The sequence below is a fragment of the Leguminivora glycinivorella genome, chromosome 24 (assembly GCF_023078275.1).
Source record: "Leguminivora glycinivorella isolate SPB_JAAS2020 chromosome 24, LegGlyc_1.1, whole genome shotgun sequence".
NCBI classification, from domain to species: domain Eukaryota; kingdom Metazoa; phylum Arthropoda; class Insecta; order Lepidoptera; family Tortricidae; genus Leguminivora; species Leguminivora glycinivorella.
The window spans coordinates 9,053,830-9,073,036 of NC_062994.1; the positions used below are offsets into that span (position 1 = coordinate 9,053,830).

At 36.8% G+C, this 19,207-nt stretch overlaps 2 protein-coding genes across 4 annotated transcripts in view; one reads left to right on the forward strand and one right to left on the reverse strand.

Moving 5' to 3' along the window:
- The window catches only part of LOC125238863 (probable nuclear hormone receptor HR3), a 243,604-nt gene that overhangs the window by 177,304 nt on the left and 47,093 nt on the right, over nt 1-19,207 (reverse strand). The window lies entirely within an intron of this gene.
- On the forward strand, nt 7,869-9,979 carry LOC125238865. The gene is made up of 3 exons (XM_048146338.1): nt 7,869-8,303; nt 8,820-8,915; nt 9,650-9,979. The coding sequence occupies exons 1-3, from the start codon at nt 7,985-7,987 to the stop codon at nt 9,766-9,768; spliced, it is 534 nt and encodes a 177-aa protein (XP_048002295.1). The 5' UTR covers nt 7,869-7,984; the 3' UTR covers nt 9,769-9,979.

The window sequence follows — 19,207 nt, forward strand, 5'->3', positions numbered from 1 at the left end:
TTATTAAGTTTAGATTTATTTTGATGATCGAGGCTTTCCCACCAGTTTTCCCGAGCCGGGTGTGGGAAGGCCCCGTTTCAAGGGTACCCCCCCTACATGTAAAGTGGGGGCTGATATTTTTTTTCATTCCAACCCCAACGTGTGATATATTGTTGGATAGGTATTAGAAAATCAATAAGGGTTTACTAAGATTGTTTTTTGATAATATTAATATTTTCGGAAATAATCGCTCCTAAAGGAAAAAAAGTGCGTCCCCCCCCCCCCTCTAACTTTTGAACCATATGTTTAAAAAATATGAAAAAAATCACAAAAGTAGAACTTTATAAAGACTTTCTAGGAAAATTGTTTTGAACTTGATAGGTTCAGTAGTTTTTGAGAAAAATACGGAAAACTACGGAACCCTACACTGAGCGTGGCCCGACACGCTCTTGGCCGGTTTTTTATTTAAAATAGACGACCTATTATGCCTCAAATATGAACTAGGCGTATTTTTTTGCTTTAGATATGTTATTTTTATGATATGATTATATTAAAACATATAACATTAGGGCATTTTGTACGGCGCAAGATTAAACTAGTTTTAATGGCTTAGTGTGTCGTGTATTCCATTTATCATCAAAGTCAATCTGGGTTTAAATACCAGTTTCGGAAATAAATATCGCACGTTGAAGTGTGACTAGACGATATCATTTGCATTGGGGCTCGTAAACACCACAAATATTTCGTACGAAAATATTAAAATTCGGTTTTTTTACAAAAATGAGTCTGCATACTGAAATTGTAAAAATAAAAAAATAATCATCCCATTTATGCTGAAAAAAAAAATGAACCAACGAATAATATGATAATATATATGATGAAAACATTTGGCATATATTTCATACAAATATATTCTTTCATACAAACAAGTCCTGAAATTCTACCACGATGTTTTTAGAATACGACGCTCAATAGCGTAAACGTTTATTTTTCTATGCAAAACAGTAGGTACATTACGATACAAGTGCGGAAAATGAGGAAAACACGACCAATGGAGTGTTTTAAATCGGCACGAGTTAAGAATTCAATGACAAGGAATACCTAGTTAATGTGAATAACAAGAAATTCTTATTAAAATGTCCTTATTTCTTTCACATTCTCGAAGCTACAAGTTACAATTTACAAGTGGTAGTCAATCTCTAATATGACAAGTTGGAAAGAGACTTCCGCTTGTAACTTGTAACTTTCAGTTATGAGAAATCGGCCCACGCTCTTTAGAAAAGCAACAAATTACAAGTTACAAGCGGTATTCTCTTTCTTACATTGACTACCACTTGTAAATTGTAACTTGTAACTTCGAAAAATGGGCCCCTGGGGCCCGTTTCTCGAAAGGTACAAGCCTTGTATTACAAGTGCGCAAACTGTCAAATCGTATGGGTTGTCATGGAAACACACTTGTAATACAAGGCTTGTACCTTTCGAGAAACGGGCCACAGGACCAAATACATCACTCTCATAAGCAGGTTTGTTGCGAAAATTCTCGTTTAATTGCTACATCCCTAGCGATATTAAAATATTCAAATCTAAGACCCCTCGAATTAGAAAAACCAATTTAAATCAAACCGGTCATTTGCAAATAAACCGGACCCCTGCGAACTGTCCAGTTTAGACGCCATTGTCGTGGAGACGTCATTGTCATGTATAGACGTCAATGGACTCATTGGGGAAGATAGTGTCATGTTTCAGAGTTTGCGATTTTGTCTCGAAGGGTGACTATCATTTCACTAATTTTATTTCAAGTTTAACACCAATTACCTACTTGTTGAATTACTACTACTACTACTACTACAGTTGAATTACCTACTTAGTGAGTTGAAGAGTTCAGGAGTATAGCTGAACGTACTACTTAGTTAGTATTTTGATTTAAAAATGTACTGAAACTATGTGAGCTTTTGCCCGCGGCTTCGCTCGCGTTAGAAAGAGACAAAAAGTAGCCTATGTCACTTTCCATCCCTTCAACTATCTCCACTTAAATTATCACGTCAATTCATCGATCCGTTATGCCGTGAAAGACGGACAAACAAACAGACACACACACTTTCCCATTTATAATATTAGTATGGATTACGATACAAGTGCAAAAAAAAGGGAATTCGCAATGTGTGGCGATGTCGTCACTTTCCATCAGGTGCGACTAAGGTCAATCACTGGCCAGTTTATAATGATAAAAAAAAACCTAAGAGAGTGTTTGAAATCGAAAATAGTTGCGAATTACCGATAAGTATAGTACAAGTGCCGGCTAAGCTAAGCCGCGGTCCCGGGTTCGAATTCTGGTAAGGGCACATTTGTGTGATGAACACAGATATTTCTTCCTGAGTCTGTATTTATGTATATAAGTATGTATATCCTAGCACCCATAGTACAAGCTTTGCTTAGTTTAGGGCTAGATTGATCTATGTAAGGTGTCCCCCAATATTTATTTATTTATTGAAGTAGTTCATTACTGAAAAACGTCGTACAATACCGTACAAAGAGGAAATTCTCATGTCGATTTCAAACACTCCGTGTTTTGAATTCATCGTCACCTGTTTCGAACTTCATACTTTCCGCACGTGTATCATAGTGTATTATTTTGTATAATCGCACGTTTAAAACCAAGTTCGGCTTTGCGAGTCATTTAAGAGCCCACCAAAACCAAAACTCACACCACATGGATTAACGACAATGACTGTTTTGACACAGTGATTTTTTTTTGTTTTCCGTTAAATTCGACAAATCGTTAGGTTCATTATCAGGAAAAAAATTCATCGTTTTTATACATAATAATAGTTATTTGTTATACAAGGGAGCAAAGTTGTATTTTAACCGAGTGTGGAATTGCAACACGAACTAGCGAATGGATTCTAGGGTTGAACTACGAGCTAGCGAATGGATTCTATGGTTGAACCACGAGCGAAGCGAGTGGTTCGAAAATAGAATCCTGAGCGAAGCGAGTAGTTCAAAAATAGAATCCTGAGCGCAGAGAGTGTTGCAATACACACGAGGTAAAATAACTTTGCATCCCGTGTGTAACACATAACTTTTCACCTCACTAGAGCGAGGAAACACGCAATAAAAACAACTGGAAATAAGTCAATTTGCGTTTAAGTAAATATTATAATTTCCACGATGCACCGACCGACACCACAAAAGTTTCAAATTAAGAATCAAGAAGAAAAATCTATTTGGGTGCGTTCCGTTTCACGCGTTTTGAAATTGCAATGTTACTTAAGGTGCGTTCTCAATAAGTACAGTGGAAAAGTCAACAATACAATTTCTTGTATGATTTCGAGTGTTTAATGGTAAAATCATGTTATAAAATTGTTTTAATTTAATGTTTTTAGCCGGATACAATTCGATATGTAATTATTTTTACGTTCACATCACATGATTTGTTAAGACAATTTAAGCACAGGGAGAAAATTGTCCTGTCTGGGACATGCCTTTACAAGAAATTATATTTAAAAAAGTAACTAATGACACGTTCGGATTTCAAATATTCTTTGCACTCTTGTGGATAAAATGCGATTTTGCTATCTGTTTTTAAAGAATAAAAAAGTCCTTTCCGAGCTAGTGAGGTGAAAATGAATTTATTAGTGTGAGAGACCCTTCAGAATAACATTCAGGTTAGTGTCAAGTGATTGACGGCACATGTCAAAACAAATAACATTAGGAATTGTTTAAGGTTGCCACACACGTGTTCAGTAATTATCTTTACTTTAATAATTCGATAAGCGTATGAGTTAAAATACTAGTTTCTTAGATAAATTAATTGTATTTGATCTAAAGAACTTTCCCTTGAAGTTAACGGAATTCAATAAAATCATCATCATCGTTGGCCTTAACGTCTGTTGCAGACGATTTATGGTGTAATATTCGAGGAGCACCTTGCCGTGTGGTGTGAGCGTGGTGGTAAATAAAAACACGGTGTATAAACGGATATTTATTTACATATATGCACCGAAACTAGCGAAGGCGTCAAGCCACTTGGTGCTAGTCACACAGTAACCCAATTCGAGTGATAACTGCTGATAACGAGCCAGTATCGCGGTCAATGCACGATAGTATAGCGGTATATATGTAGGTACTAGACTTAGAAAAGACATACTTACTATACTTAGGATATAAGGAAGTTTAAACCCAATTTTAACCGCCGACGCAAAAACGACTGGCTGTTACAAGTTTAACGTAGGTATTTGTCTATCTGTGTATATGGGTCTTTTTTTTTTTCAAAGTTGTCCACCCCACTTTTTTTTGGATTTGGAAATTTTTATGTGTTCACTAAGAATCGTGAGCTCTTTCAATTCTAATAGGAGAAAAAAAGTGTCCCAAGGTTTTTTCCCATTCCGTTACCATTTTTTCATACATTTTGTACCTACGGCGGTAACGGAATGGAAGATTCGAAAAAATGTATGGAAATCTTGGGTCATTTTTTTTCTGCTATCAGGATCGAAAGAGCTCTCGATTCTAAGTATAAATCGCGTAAAAAACACCCATGTTGCAAAAAAAGTGGGTTTTTTTTATACTACGTCGATGGCAAACAAGCATACGGCCCGCCTGATGTAAAGCGGTCACCGTAACCTATGGACGCCTGCAACTCAAACAGTTGACAACTTTGAAAAAAACGGCCCATGTGTTTGGCTCTGGCATCGAAGCTTTCGAACGGATGAACTGATTTGGAATTCGTGTTTTTTTGTTTGAAAGCTAAATAAGTCCACTATATCAGGGTTTTTTTTATTCAAAAATTGTAACATAGTTGTTATTTTAATCAGTGCCTGAAAAACATATGTCAGGGTTGTATTTTTTTTTAGTGTGAATAGGTAGACGTTTGACCACGATCACACCTGGGTGGCTAGCCGAATGGCACAATCGCTCACGAAACGCTCACGAAACGAAGCGCTAGTAGATATCTATCTCTATCGCGCTTGCGTATTGGCGCGACAGAGCCAACGGCGTATCGCTTTCGTTTGGCGTCGGAGAAATGCCATTCGGCTACGGGGCCTGATGGTAAGTGATGATGCAGTCTACGGTGGAGCACGCTTACCTATGAGATACCTAATTCACTCTTGCTTTGTAAATATAATTGTACTACTTTATCCCGGCATTTGCCACGGCTCATGGGAGCCGGGGATCCGCTTTGACAACGAATCCCGTAAATATCCCATACTAATATTATAAATGGGAAAGTGAGTGTATTTGTTTGTCCGTCTTTGACGGCCAAACGGAGCGACAAATTGAAATGATTTTTTAAGTGAGGATAGTTGAAGGGATAGAGAGTGACATAGGCTACTTTTTAGGGTTCCGTAGTCAACTAGGAACCCTTATAGTTTCGCCATGTCTGTCTGTCTGTCCGTCCGTCCGTCCGTCCGTCCGCGGATAATCTCAGTAACCGTAAGCACTAGAAAGCTGAAATTTGGTACCAATATGTATATCAATCACGCCAACAAAGTGCAAAAATAAAAAATGGTAAAAAATGTTTTATTAGGGTACCCCCCCTACATGCAAAGTGGGGGCTGATATTTTTTTTCATTCCAACCCCAACGTGTGATATATTGTTGGATAGGTATTTAAAAATGAATAAGGGTTTACTAAAATCATTTTTTGATAATATTAATAGTTTCGGAAATAATCGCTCTTAAAGGAAAAAAAAGTGCGTCCCCCCCCTCTAACTTTTGAACCATATGTTAAAAAAATATGAAAAAATCACCAAAGTAGAACTTTGTAAAGACTTTCTTTCTTTTTGAGAAAAATACGAAAAACTACGGAACCCTACACTGAGCGTGGCCCGACACGCTCTTGGCCGGTTTTATTGTCTCTTTCTAACCTCCCACTTCCCTAAAGTGGAGGGTGGAAATTTCTATGGAGCATTCCGCAATTTTCGAGTTTAAGACGAGCGAAGCTGCGAGCAAAAGATAGTATATTATAAATTAAACTCGTAAAATTTTAAAATATTATTAGTATCACGTAGACAAAACGAAAAGCAGTCATAAATAGGTATACTTAACTAGAAAACTGTTTACTAAAGCGCTATATTCTGCAAAATAATTTACCAATTTTCGACATAGAACAGAACTACCTACCTGTATTAATCACGACCGTATGTAATACGATATTTTGCGCACTAGTGCAAATATATTGCCAAGCTGATAATAGCTACTTCCTTTCAAACATACCTAAAGCGATAGATAGCCAATAATGTGCAAAATGGCACTTTACACTTTTGATTTCATTGTTCAACTTGACGCCTTGAAGAGTGTGTGTAAACAGTAGTAAAACGTCCCACTTTGTCGGCTACCATACCATTAAGGCCAGATTAAACTGACAAAGCGGCTTTATAGCAATCGACAAACTGGGACGGGTTGTCTATTGTTTGCCCGACAGTCATTTAACATAATATTCATTTGCCCGAATCTAACTTGCCTAAATTTCATTTGCCCGAATGATTTGTTTACCATAAAAATCATATGACATACTCGTTGTTTATCCGAATATTACCTTTCATAATCATACAATGCCATACTATTTGTTAGCCATATTATTAAGTGCAATAATATGGTTTCATAGAATATTCAAACGCCATAAGCAATTATTGCCATATTAATTGTTGCCCATATTATTACCTAACCTAACCTACTTTCTGATAGCAGTTTCATTTTCCAGGGGTCACAGTTCTAACCTAACCTAACCTACTTTTCCAGCAGTTTCATTCTCCAGGGGGTCACAGTTCTAACCTAACCTACTTTCTGATAGCAGTTCCATTTTCCAGGGGGTCGCAGTTCTAACCTAACCTACTGTCTGATAGTATTTTCATTTTCCGGGGGTCACAGTTCTAACCTAACCTAACCTACTTTTCAAGCAGTTTCCTTTTCCAGAGGTTCACAGTTCTAACCTAACCTAACCTACTTTCTGATAGCAGTTTCATTTTTCAGGGGGTCACAGTTCTAACCTAACCTACTTTCTGATAGCAGTTTCATTCTCTAGTCCTCCTAGTACCTATTATAGTAGTTTTCGATTCTGCCAAAGCACATTATGGAAATTGACTTTTCTGGACGCTAATTTGTATGACAAATGATGGTATGGAATGTGGTAATTACGGATTTCGATGATTCTGACAAATGACATTATGGAAACTGACTTTATGGGAAACAAAGTTTCTGGCACTAGATTAATATAGTAAACAATGATTATGGCATAAGATGTTCAGAACAGAACACAAGTTTAATTTGTATTAAAACTTTTTGTATGTGAAACTTTAAAGTAAAAAGTCTATAACTTGTTTATGGTGGAAAAACAATAGAAAATAGAGAAGAAAAGAAAATGGGGAAAAATATGTAGGCGGATTGAATGTATTTTTTACTTTTATTATGAAATAAATGATGCAGTGAAAGTTAAAGTTGAGTTTTTTATGTGGAAGCTACAAAAATTGTGGTGACCAACATAAAATGGTCCTTCGAGATATGGAGATGAATTAAGTGAAGAAGTGAGTTGTAGAAGATAATAGTGAGTTGTGAAAAATATAAGCTGTTTGCTGAACATAAAAGTTAAAAGAAGATTACGATTTACAAATTAAATTGATTTTCAAGATTTTCCTCATAAGTCGCTTTCAAAAATTTTGTCGAAATTACTAAAACCATCGATGATGTTAGCTGGACAAAACGTTATTTGAAAATTGTGCCAGCACTAGAAGGGCGCTATCGAACATCCTGTCCGAAGAAGTCGCCGTCCGTGCAGTGATTTGGAGTACGCGGTTCCAGTCAACGCTGCAGCAACGGGTTACGAGTATCCGAACGTACCCGCTCACGTTCAACTCTTCGGCCGGCAGAACTGTCAGTGTGAACGCTCCGTCGGTGTGTTTCAAAAGTTTTCGCGACGTTCAAAGGCGGGCGTAGTTTGTATTAATTTATCGTAATACAATTGTGTAGTTATGTTAGTGACTTATGTAAACATTTAGTGTAAATTGTACAATATGTCGTCTGAATTGAGTCAGTTGAAGGCCAATCGGGGCTACCATAAAGGCGCGATAACGCGCATCGGAACTTTCTGTATGTCAGAGGATTTTAAAACTGCTTCTATCGAATTGATTTTGCAGAAAAAAGAGAGGTTGATAAAATCTTTTAATGATTATGAGTTGTGCAATAGGGCCATCCTGGCGTTAGAGCCGGAGGATGACGAATCATATGAATCCTACGAGACCAAGCGGGATTTGTGTCTTGCACTAATCGAGACTCGTTTAAAACAAGTATCGCCGGCTGCACAGGCGACTCCATCCTCCGAGCTGGAAACAAGTAAGTTTAAAAAACTTCCCTGTATTAATATAAAAACCTTCGACGGTGTATCCATTATGGATTACCATCCATTTGTAAATATGTTCAGAGCTGTCATTCATAAGGATGCGAAGTTAAGCACTTGCGAAAAATTGTATTATTTGCGGTCCTTTCTAGCAGGGGAAGCTTTGGACTTGATAAAAAACTTGATGTTAAATGATGAAAATTATGAAGTAGCTCTAAAGCTCCTTGATGATAGGTACAATAACATACCTAAAATTGTAAATTTTCATGTAAATAGCATTCTTGACATGCCAGTTTTGACAAAGTGTACAGCTTCTGCCCTGCGGTCTGTAGTGTCAACTGTAAATATGCATCTTGCAGCCTTGAAAAACTTAAATGAGAAAGTTGAGTTCTGGGATACTATATTGGTTAATATTTTAGCTAAGAAGATTGATTCCTATACATACCGTGGATTTCATCTTGAACGTGATGTGAAAGAGGTTCCTAAATTGTGTGAATTCCTTACTTTCCTAGAAAAGAGAGCGATTGCCTTAGAAGCTACCAGTACGGAGGAGCCCAAGAAGACAGTAAAGTCTACTGTGAGTGCCGCGGCCACTATGGGAGTTTCTTGTAAGTATTGCCAGAATTCTCATAAAATATATGAATGTCCCAAGTTCAAGTTGCTTCCTTACCAGGAGCGATGCGAGATTGTTGAGGCCAATGAATTATGTAAGTTATGTCTCAATAGTCATCAGGGTAGATGTCTACTGAAGTTGAAATGTGCCACATGTCATGAATTGCACAATACATTATTACATTCTCCAAATACAGGAAAAGTAACTAATGTCTCCTTAGCTGATGAAGCCTCTCAGAAGGTGAGTGACAATTCCAATACTGATGATCATTGCTTGCCTACCCACTCATCTAAAACTGTGAGCTTTTCTGCTAGGCCGCAGAAGGCCAGTATATTGCTTCCATCCATAATTGTTAAACTAAAGAAAAAGGATGGCACTTTTGTTCATGCTAGGGCCTTGCTAGACTCATGCTCACAGGTGCATTTTGTTAGTGAGGAACTGATAAATGAGGTAGGTGTTTCGGCATACAGATCTGATGAGGTAGTAACTGGTGTGTGTGATAAGGATAATGAAATTGCAAAGATGGCGGATTTAGTTGTTTATTCGACTGTAGGTGATTTTAAGGTTGAAGTGTCATGCTGTGTAACAAAAAGGGTTACTCGGGCCCTTCCACAGCAGTCATTTGATACTTCTCAATTTAATATGCCATCTTATGCCGAATTGGCTGATGAGAAGTTTAATGAATCGAGTGAGAATTCGTTATTATTAGGGGCCGATGTCTTTTTCCAGGCGTTCCAGTATGTCTGCAGGCAGCTGACACCTGTGGGTCCTTACTTGGTGAAGACGAGATTCGGTCATATTGTAGGCGGGAGGCTGCCCTTCCCTGCTGGCAAGAAGTCTATAAGTAACTTTTGTGTTGCTTCCAAAGGTAAGGCATTTACTTGTAATAATGTTGTAGAAGATGATTTACAAGCTCCCTTTCCTTGTTTTAAAACTGAAGTTTCCTCCCTGTCAAGGAATTGTGAGGCTTCCGAAGATATTGCAGATATAATGTCGAAATTTTGGGATTGTGAGAAGGTACCTAATATCATCAAAGAGACTGGTACTGAGGCCGAGCAGGCTGAACAGATTTTTCAGGAGTCTGTTAAGTTGGAAAATGACAGGTTTACTGTAGCCTTGCCGGTGAAGGTTGATATGGATAAATTGGAGTTAGGCGATTCTTTTAGTAGCGCTTTGCAACGACTTTACAATTTAGAAAAGCGGTTTGCGCGAGATGTTGATTTGAGTCAAAAGTATAAAAAATTTATACATGATTATATACATCAAGGTCATGCCAAATATTTTGACATGTCTAATTATGACCTTAATGCGGGAAATGTCATGTTTTTGCCCCACCACCCTGTAATTAGTGCCAGTAAAACAACACCTGTTCGGGCTGTCTTTGATGCTGGTGCTGTCACAAAGAATGGTATATGTTTGAATGATATTTTAATAAATGGTCCCGTGGTTCAAAAGGATCTCTTTGAAATTCTGATTTTATTCAGAACTTTCAAATATGTATTATTGTGTGATATAAAGGCTATGTATCGGCAAATCTTGATTGAGGATAAATATCGTTGTTTGCAAAATATTCTGTGGCGTGATTCTCCTGACGAGTCAGTCAAATGTGTGCAGTTGCAGACAGTAACCTATGGGTTAAAAAATTCTGCCTTTTTGGCATGTAGGTGTTTGTTAGAGCTAGCTCAAAGATACGAGGGCCAATATCCTTTGGCTTCGTTTGTGTTGAAGCATACTTGCTATGTGGATGACATTCAGTGTGGTTCAAATGATTTTGATGAGCTTTGTCAGATGAAAAAGGAGTTGATTGATATCATGAGGTTGGGTAGTTTGTCTCTCCACAAATGGTGCTCTAATAATAGGGAAATATTGAGCGACATTCCAGTCGAGCTGCAGCAGCTCGACAGTAGGAGCTTTGACAAAAATAATGAATATGTCAAAACTCTTGGACTGACATATGATGTTATTACTGATACTCTTCACATGCAGTGCCCTGTTAAGGAGGTTCAAGAAAAGTATACGAAACGTCAAATGCTTAGTTTCATAAGCAAATTTTTTGATCCGTTAGGATTGTGTGGCCCTGTGTTAGTGCAGGCAAAGATTTTGATGCAGCAGGTTTGGTTCGAATCGTTAAAATGGGATGATTTTCTACCTCAGGATCTAAATAAAAAATGGGTTGACTTTGCCTATAGTTTAGTTCAGATGTCTGATATTTCTATTGGCAGGAATATCAATGTTCACGGAGTGAAATCGTTGGAGTTAGTAGGATTTTCGGATGCTTCCAATGCTGCTCATGGATGTTGTTTGTACTTACGTGTAATTGATACTGAGGACAGGGTTTCGGTGAACCTTTTATGTTCAAAGTCCCGAATCAATCCTAAGGATAAATTACAATTAACGGTCCCAAAATTGGAACTGAATGGCGCGCTTTTACTTGCGATTCTAGCTCGGAAGGTGTATTCCGCTTTGTTTTTGAAATACTCGGTAAATGTGTATCTTTACAGTGATTCTATGATTCTGCTGGCATGGTTAAAAACACTTCCAGTATTAAAGCTTAACGTGTATGTAGGTAACAGAGTTGACAAGATTCAAAAGTTATCCTCCGGCTTTGAATGGCATTATGTAAATACTCAGGACAATGCCGCGGATATGTTATCTCGTGGTGTAGAGCCCCAAATATTGGAAAAATCCTAATTTCCATCACAAGACTAGAAGATGATGTTTTCAAATCTTCTGACATGCCAGAGTTAAGGCCTATAACTTAATGTTGTAGTACGTGTGTTGATGTAAGCTCGAATTCTATTCATGATCTGATACAGAAACATTCAAGTATTAACAAATTAACAAGGATTGTAGCATATCTTCTTAGATTTGTATTTAATTGTAAAAAGGTAAATACTAACAAACGTCAGGGATTTTTATCTCCTCGAGAACTAGATTGTGCTTTGCATATAATAATTAAATGTGAACAAAGAAAGTTTTTTAGTAATGATATTGATAACTTAAATAACAACTTGCCATTGAGATCTAGCTTGAATAGTTTGCATCCCTTTCTTGATTCTGAAGGGTTATTACGGTAGATTAGAAAATACAGGATTATCCTATGACCAAAAACATCCGATTGTATTGCCGAAAGGTTCTCATGTAACTAAAATTATTATTCATAATGAGTACTTAAGATTGAAACATGCTAGTACCACTTTGTTGTTGAGTACCCTTAATGAAAAATATTGGATTATGAATGCAAATAGGGAACTCAAATATGTTCTGTATAAATGTATAAAATGCTTTAGAATTAAGGCGAAACATGCTTCTCAATTAATGGGTTCTCTGCCTCTTGATCGTGTTAATATGACTCGTCCATTTCAAATGGACTCCTAACTTAGAAATAGGATCTTTAGTTTTGTTGAGGGAAGATAATATCTCTCCGTTGTGTTGGCCAGTAGGTCGGATTGTGGATGTTCAACCCGGTAAGGATGGTAAGGTCCGAGCCTTGCATGTAAAACATACAAAGGGTTTTATTGTAAAAATGAGTGTCACTAAAATATGTCCCTTACCGATTGACTATAGTTAAGTAGATAAGTGTTTTGTTTAATTTATGTTAATTGACACAATTAGCTTTCAACTTTAGTTCGTTTTTAACGTTGTACATATTTGTTATTGCTTGGCCTGGCCCCCAATATGTTCAGAACAGAACACAAGTTTAATTTGTATTAAAACTTTTTGTATGTGAAACTTTAAAGTAAAAAGTCTATAACTTGTTTATGGTGGAAAAACAATAGAAAATAGAGAAGAAAAGAAAATGGGGAAAAATATGTAGGCGGATTGAATGTATTTTTTACTTTTATTATGAAATAAATGATGCAGTGAAAGTTAAAGTTGAGTTTTTTATGTGGAAGCTACAAAAATTGTGGTGACCAACATAAGATGTTATGAGAAACAATATTATGATTGTTGAATAGGATGGCAAATAAAATTATGGCAAATGAAATTCTGGCAAATGGGGGTATCTCGCGTTAAATTCAAAAATTGTGAAATGCTCCATACAAATTAACCCCCCCCCTTTTTTAAGGGTAGAGGGGGGGTTAGAGAGAGACAAAAAGATCCACCTAAAATGAATCTCCACTTATAAAGCAATTTTCCCATTTATAATGTTAGAAAGTCATCATCATCATCCTCCTTGCGTTATCCCGGCATTTGCCGCAGCTCATGGGAGCCTGGGATCCGCTGTGACAACTAATCCCAAGATTTGGCATAGGCACTAGTTTTACGAAAGCGACTGCCATCTGACCTTCCAACCCAAAGGGTAACCAGGCCTTATTGGAAGTAGTCCGGATTCCTCACGATGTTTTCCTTCACCGAAAAGCGACTGGCAAATATCAAATGACATTGTTAGAAAGTATGGACTAACATAAATCAAACTGACAAACTTTAAGTCAAAATTCAGCAAACACATGTTGTAACAGATTAATTTAATGTTGAACACAGCATCACGAGCCCTTTCGATCCCGCTAAGTAAAAAAAATTAATTTTTCCACTTCGTTACCATTTTTCAAACACTAAGTACAGCGGTTACAAAGTAGAAAGCATATAAAGTATAAAGTGGAAAGTATGTACTATACCTATTAAAAATATGTTATAGAAAATTTTGGGACCATTATTTTCTTCCTGTTATTTGTCCTCGTGATTCTGAGCGAAAAGCATAATTTACCTACCTTAGAATAGTACATTGTTTTAAATCGACACGAGTTACGAATTTCCTTTTCGCACGTGTATCGTACGACGTTTCTCAGTAGGTACAGATGACCGTCCGAAGTTTCGACCTGGCATATAATGAACCACTTCTCGCACTAGTGCGTAAAAAAACACCATCTGTACTGAAAATGCCCTGCTAAGAGTATAAATGATAGTTATAGGCATATTTAAAGTGACTTATATTGACCGGGATATAGACCGTGATTACCTTTTTGATTTTTGTCGAGCTCCCGATATTTCGACGCAGTTGCATGCATCATGATGACAAAAATCAAAAAGGTAATCACGGTCTATATCCCGGTCAATATAAGTCTAATGAAAATAACCGTGAATCATTCAAAACTCTTATATTTAAAGTGCATATTTATATAAATTATACATTAAGTGAGTAATTTGAGAAGAAATGCATGACATGTGCACGCGACGAGGTATCGATTTTCATGATTAAAATGCAATAAATTGGTTTTGACGCAAACGTGTACATTTTCAAATGATTTTAATTATAAAAAATATTCTTAATTGCGCTATTGTTACATAAGCAACATAATTGAGTGTGCACGTGAAAACGTCCCACTTTGTCAATTGCTATAAAGCCACTTTGTCAGTTTATTCAATAAAGATACAAGCAAATCTCGCCTTAATGGTAACCGACAAAGTGGGACGGTTTACTAAACAACATTTTTCTTCTCGTCTACTTTAATCTGTCAATTATGACACCACAGACTAAACTTTAAGTGCTGACTTTATCAGTGTTGACACTTAGTCAACTATAATTTCATTACAGGGTGGCTAGCCGAATGGCACAAACGCTCACGAAACGCTCACGAAACGAAGCGCTAGTAGATATCTATCTCTATCGCGCTTGCGTATTGGCGCGACAGAGCCAGCGGCGTATCGCTTTCGTTTGGCGTCGGAGAAATGCCATTCGGCTACGGGGCCTGGTCCTGTAATATTAGGCCACTCGGCAAGCTTCGTGGCCTAAACATTATACTCGACTGAAAACCTCTATATTATATAACGATGATATAATAGTACATTACGATACAAGTGCGTAAAAAAGGAAGTTCGAAACGAGTGGTGATAAATTAAAACACGACCGAAGGGAGTGTTTTAAATCGACACGAGTTACGAATTTCCTTTTCGCACGTGTATCGTACGACGTTTTTCAGTACAGATGAGCCTCCTAAGTTTCGACCTGACATATAATGAACCACTTCTCGCACTAGTGCGTAAAAAAAAACCATCTGTACTGAAATAGTACATTACGATACAAGTGCGTAAAAAAGGAAGTTCGAAACGAGTGGCGATAATTTAAAACACGAGTACGAATTACGAACGGGGGGGGGGGGGGATTACACTGAGAGAAAATACAACCAGTTTTCATGTTCGTTCAACAAGTTTTTTGGTTAAAATAGCGCCTACGTGCTCTTTGGTTCAAACAACAAGCTACTTGTCATTTTAATCGGCAATATGTTTCAATCAATAAGTCGATTTTATAAAAACAACCTGACACATATTGTTTTAAACATACGTTTGGCTGATTCAAACGGATAAACCGCAACAAGTCGAACTTGTTAAATTCACAATGCAAATTTCTCTGTGTACGAATTTCCTTTTCGCACGTCTATCGTACGACGTTTTTCAGTACAGATGAGCCTCCGAAGTTTCGACCTGTAGGCCTAGCACATGATGGCCGCGGGAGTATGTCGCCGCGAGATAGATGACACGTCTTTGTCTAATTGTATTAATGACATAAGGACAGGTAGTCTATCTCGCGGCGACATACTCCCGCGGCCATCATGTGCTAGGCCTGCTGGCATATAATGAACCACTTCTCGCACTAGTGCGTAAAAAACTGAAAAATACTATTAAAACTAGGAGCTTTTAAATACCTAATATTATACTTTATTTTTAAGTGTCGTGCTTTATTCATAAATAATAAATTTTAAGTCAGTAGCATGTATTTCTTTGACATAACCGTATTTTGCAGTATTTTATACAATCATGCCTTTCAGATGGATTTACAATTTAGGTAGATTTCTCGACATAAGCCAATAAAGATTACTGATTACTGGTTCAGTCTATAGTTTCATCTACTTACCTATTTACTGATTTTATTTATTTATTATTATTATTACTGAACCGCGAGTCCTGGGTTCTAATCCCGGTAAGGGCTTTTATTTGTGTGATGAACAACACAGATATTTGTTCCTGAGTCATGGACGTTTTCTATGTTTATAAGTAGGTACTTATTTGTATATAAATAAATAAATATTATAGGACATTCTTACACAGATTGACTGAGTCCCACGGTAAGCTCGTGATGGCTTGTATTGCAGGTACTCAGACAACGATATATATAATATACAAATAAATTATACAAAGAAAACATCCATGACTCAGGAACAAATGTCTGTGCTCAATGCTCATCACACAAATAAATGCCCTTACCGGGATTCGAACCCGGGACCGCGGCGCAGCAGGCAGGGTCACTACCGACTGCGCCAGACTGGTCGTCATATTATATGTATATATACCACCAAGTAGTACGGCTGCTTGTCCCGATACCGTCTAAATTTGAGTTTCGGCCTCGAAACCGCTGTCTTCTGTCAGTGCCAAGTTCCCGAACAGTGTCGAGAAGGAACTCTCCTTTTGTTAGAGCATTACACAGCTTGAATTCACTCCTCGCATCAGCGCCTGAATGTGATGTGTTTGCTAGTAGATGGATGGTTGTACGTGATGAATGTCTGAGGTTCAGCGAGATGATGGATGTTCGTCCTTCTTCTGTGCCATATTAGTGTTTATTGTATGTTAACTTTTTCCCGTTATGTATATATAGGGATCATATATGTATTTTCACAGTGCTTTGGTTTATCTGTCATGCTGTGTTAATTATTATGAATAAAAATAAAAATAAAAAAATAAAATACTATTATATATTCTGTGATATATCGTTGTCTGAGTACCCACAATACAAGCCTTCTTGAGTTTACCGTAGGGCTCAGTCAATCTGTGTAAGAATGTCTTATAATATTTATATTTAATATTTACCTATGGATTCCGTCTTTTGTTTCCAAAAAGTTTGAGGACTTAATTTTTCTTGTAATCTTACCTGAAAAAGAAAATAGTAAAATTAGTAAATACCTAGAGTGGGTTAAGAACATTACCAGCCCAGTTTGCTTCGCGCGATAAATAGAACATAAGTCCCTATACTATCAGTAAGCGATAGGGCCGATGTTTTATCATTTATGCGCGACCAAATATTCAAGTTTCTTAAAATAGAACATAAGTATACACTAGAGATGGGCCGAATATTTGGTAAATATTCGGTATTCGGCATATTCGGCAAGTTTTTAATTGTTCATATTCGGCCGAATTATTCGGTTGCATTGCCGAATATTTACCGAATAAACAAAGTAAATAATTTCCATTGGATAATAAGCTCCTATTTTAGTAGTTTTTTAAGGAACTGCTAAATAAAGAGAAACCTATGCGTCAAAATATAAATACAATTTTTTTTTTTTTAAGTTAAAAAAACCGTAGGTAGTTTAAGAGTTGAGAAGAATTCAGAGTTGTTTTAACTAAGTTTTAGTTATCCACTAAATCATAAAAACATAGTTGTAGTAACATAATAAGTAACGATTATCAATCACTTACAATACAATACAATACAATACAAATACTCTTTATTGCACACCTCAATACACGAAACAACATAGCAAGTATAAACAACAACTTAAGAGGTAAAACAAGAGGCGGTCTTATCGCTAAAGAGCGATCTCTTCCAGACAACCTAGGTAGTGGAGAATAATAAATAATAATAATAATATAATTTTAGTCATTTAATATAGTTTTAGTCGATCCTCTTAAAAAATATGATGTAACTGAATATTCGGCCGAATGTTCGGTACGGTAAGAGCTGAACTGAAAGTTCGGCCGAATATTCGTATTCGGCAAAGTCCATATTCGGCCCATCTCTAGTATACACCGTGTTTTTTTTTGTTTTCACCCATTTTCACCCACCCGTGTTTTCATGCATAATAAATGAATTTATTAGTGTGAGAGACCCTTAAGAATAACATTCAAGTTAGTGTCAAGTGATTGACGGCACATGTCAAAACAAATAACACTAGGAATTGGTAAAGACACACGTGTTCAATAGTTATCTTTATTTTTTTAATAACTCGATAACCGTAAGCGTTAAGACAATGGTTCCTTAGAGAAAATAATTATTTTTAATACCTTCCCTTAAAGTTAACGGAATTCAATAAAAACAGGGTGTATAGACTAAAGATAATAGTGACTTATATCTATTTAAATTTCTGTTTTATTTTTCGCACCAATTGTAAGTTTCTGTTTGGTCCAATGGTTGAAGGGTAGAGAATGCCTTAAGGCATTAAGTTCGACATTTGTACTTTATGTTGTGCAATAAAGGTTAAATAAATAAATAATATCAATAAATCTTATACCTACCTACAGAAAACCAAATAGCTATCTCAGAGACATTCCTCTTAGGCCGATAGTCCACTATCATATATTATGTTTATCATATTAAATATGATCATAGGCTGCATGCCATCCTTTTTCTTCACGTTGGAGAAAAAGGGAGGCATACAGACCTATGGCCATATTTCTATGATAAACATATGATAGTGGACTATCTACCCTATACGCTATATCAAAGTTACAAAATTGCCTATTTTAGTGTCTAAAATTCTAGTCAAACCTAACTAAACAAAGGCACCATACAAAATACCTCACAAAGAGGTGCCCATTACACAACATATAAAAGCACTTATACACATCCACCTTTACTTGACGCCCGTCTGTTACACCCTTTACATGCATTAGACAGGTCTTGATATACTTGGTAAAACGACCAGTTTAAAATGAACCAGTTCCTGAACGTTTTTCTAAAGATTACATGTCTCTTAACACTGGCCGGTTCAAAAACAGGTTTGTAAAGACTAACGGAGTAGCATCCCGGATTCACGCACACATACTTAACTTTCTCATGCCTACGTCACACAGCGGCGATCAGCTGTGAGGGAACTGTGTCAAGCAACGGTCCCAACGGTACTGGGCTAAAACGCGACGCTACTCGCCGGCAGATGGCGCTGTTGTCAATTTGCGTTTACCGTTAGAATTACTTCATTATTGGTAACATTGCTGACATTACTTAACATATTTTAAATTACTGATGTTTAGTAGCTAATAAGAAATATTTGATAATGCATTTTATAAGAAATTCGTTAAAGTATATCTAAGTGGATTTAAAGTCTAATTAAACCTATGAAAACAGTTAGATTCCTAGGATGATGAGTCTTTGACCTCAGTTAATTATTTTTAATTGATATAATTGCGTTCTCAAGGCTATTAAGCAGTAGATGTGAGCTAGACAGCTAGATTACTGTTAGACTAGACTAGTCCCAATATGTGTCACGCGGGTGCAGCTTTTGCTCAACAGATGGCGGTAACGGTAGGCATAGTACACTGCGGCTATTGTCAATGTTTATTCATGTTAGGTTTGTTTAC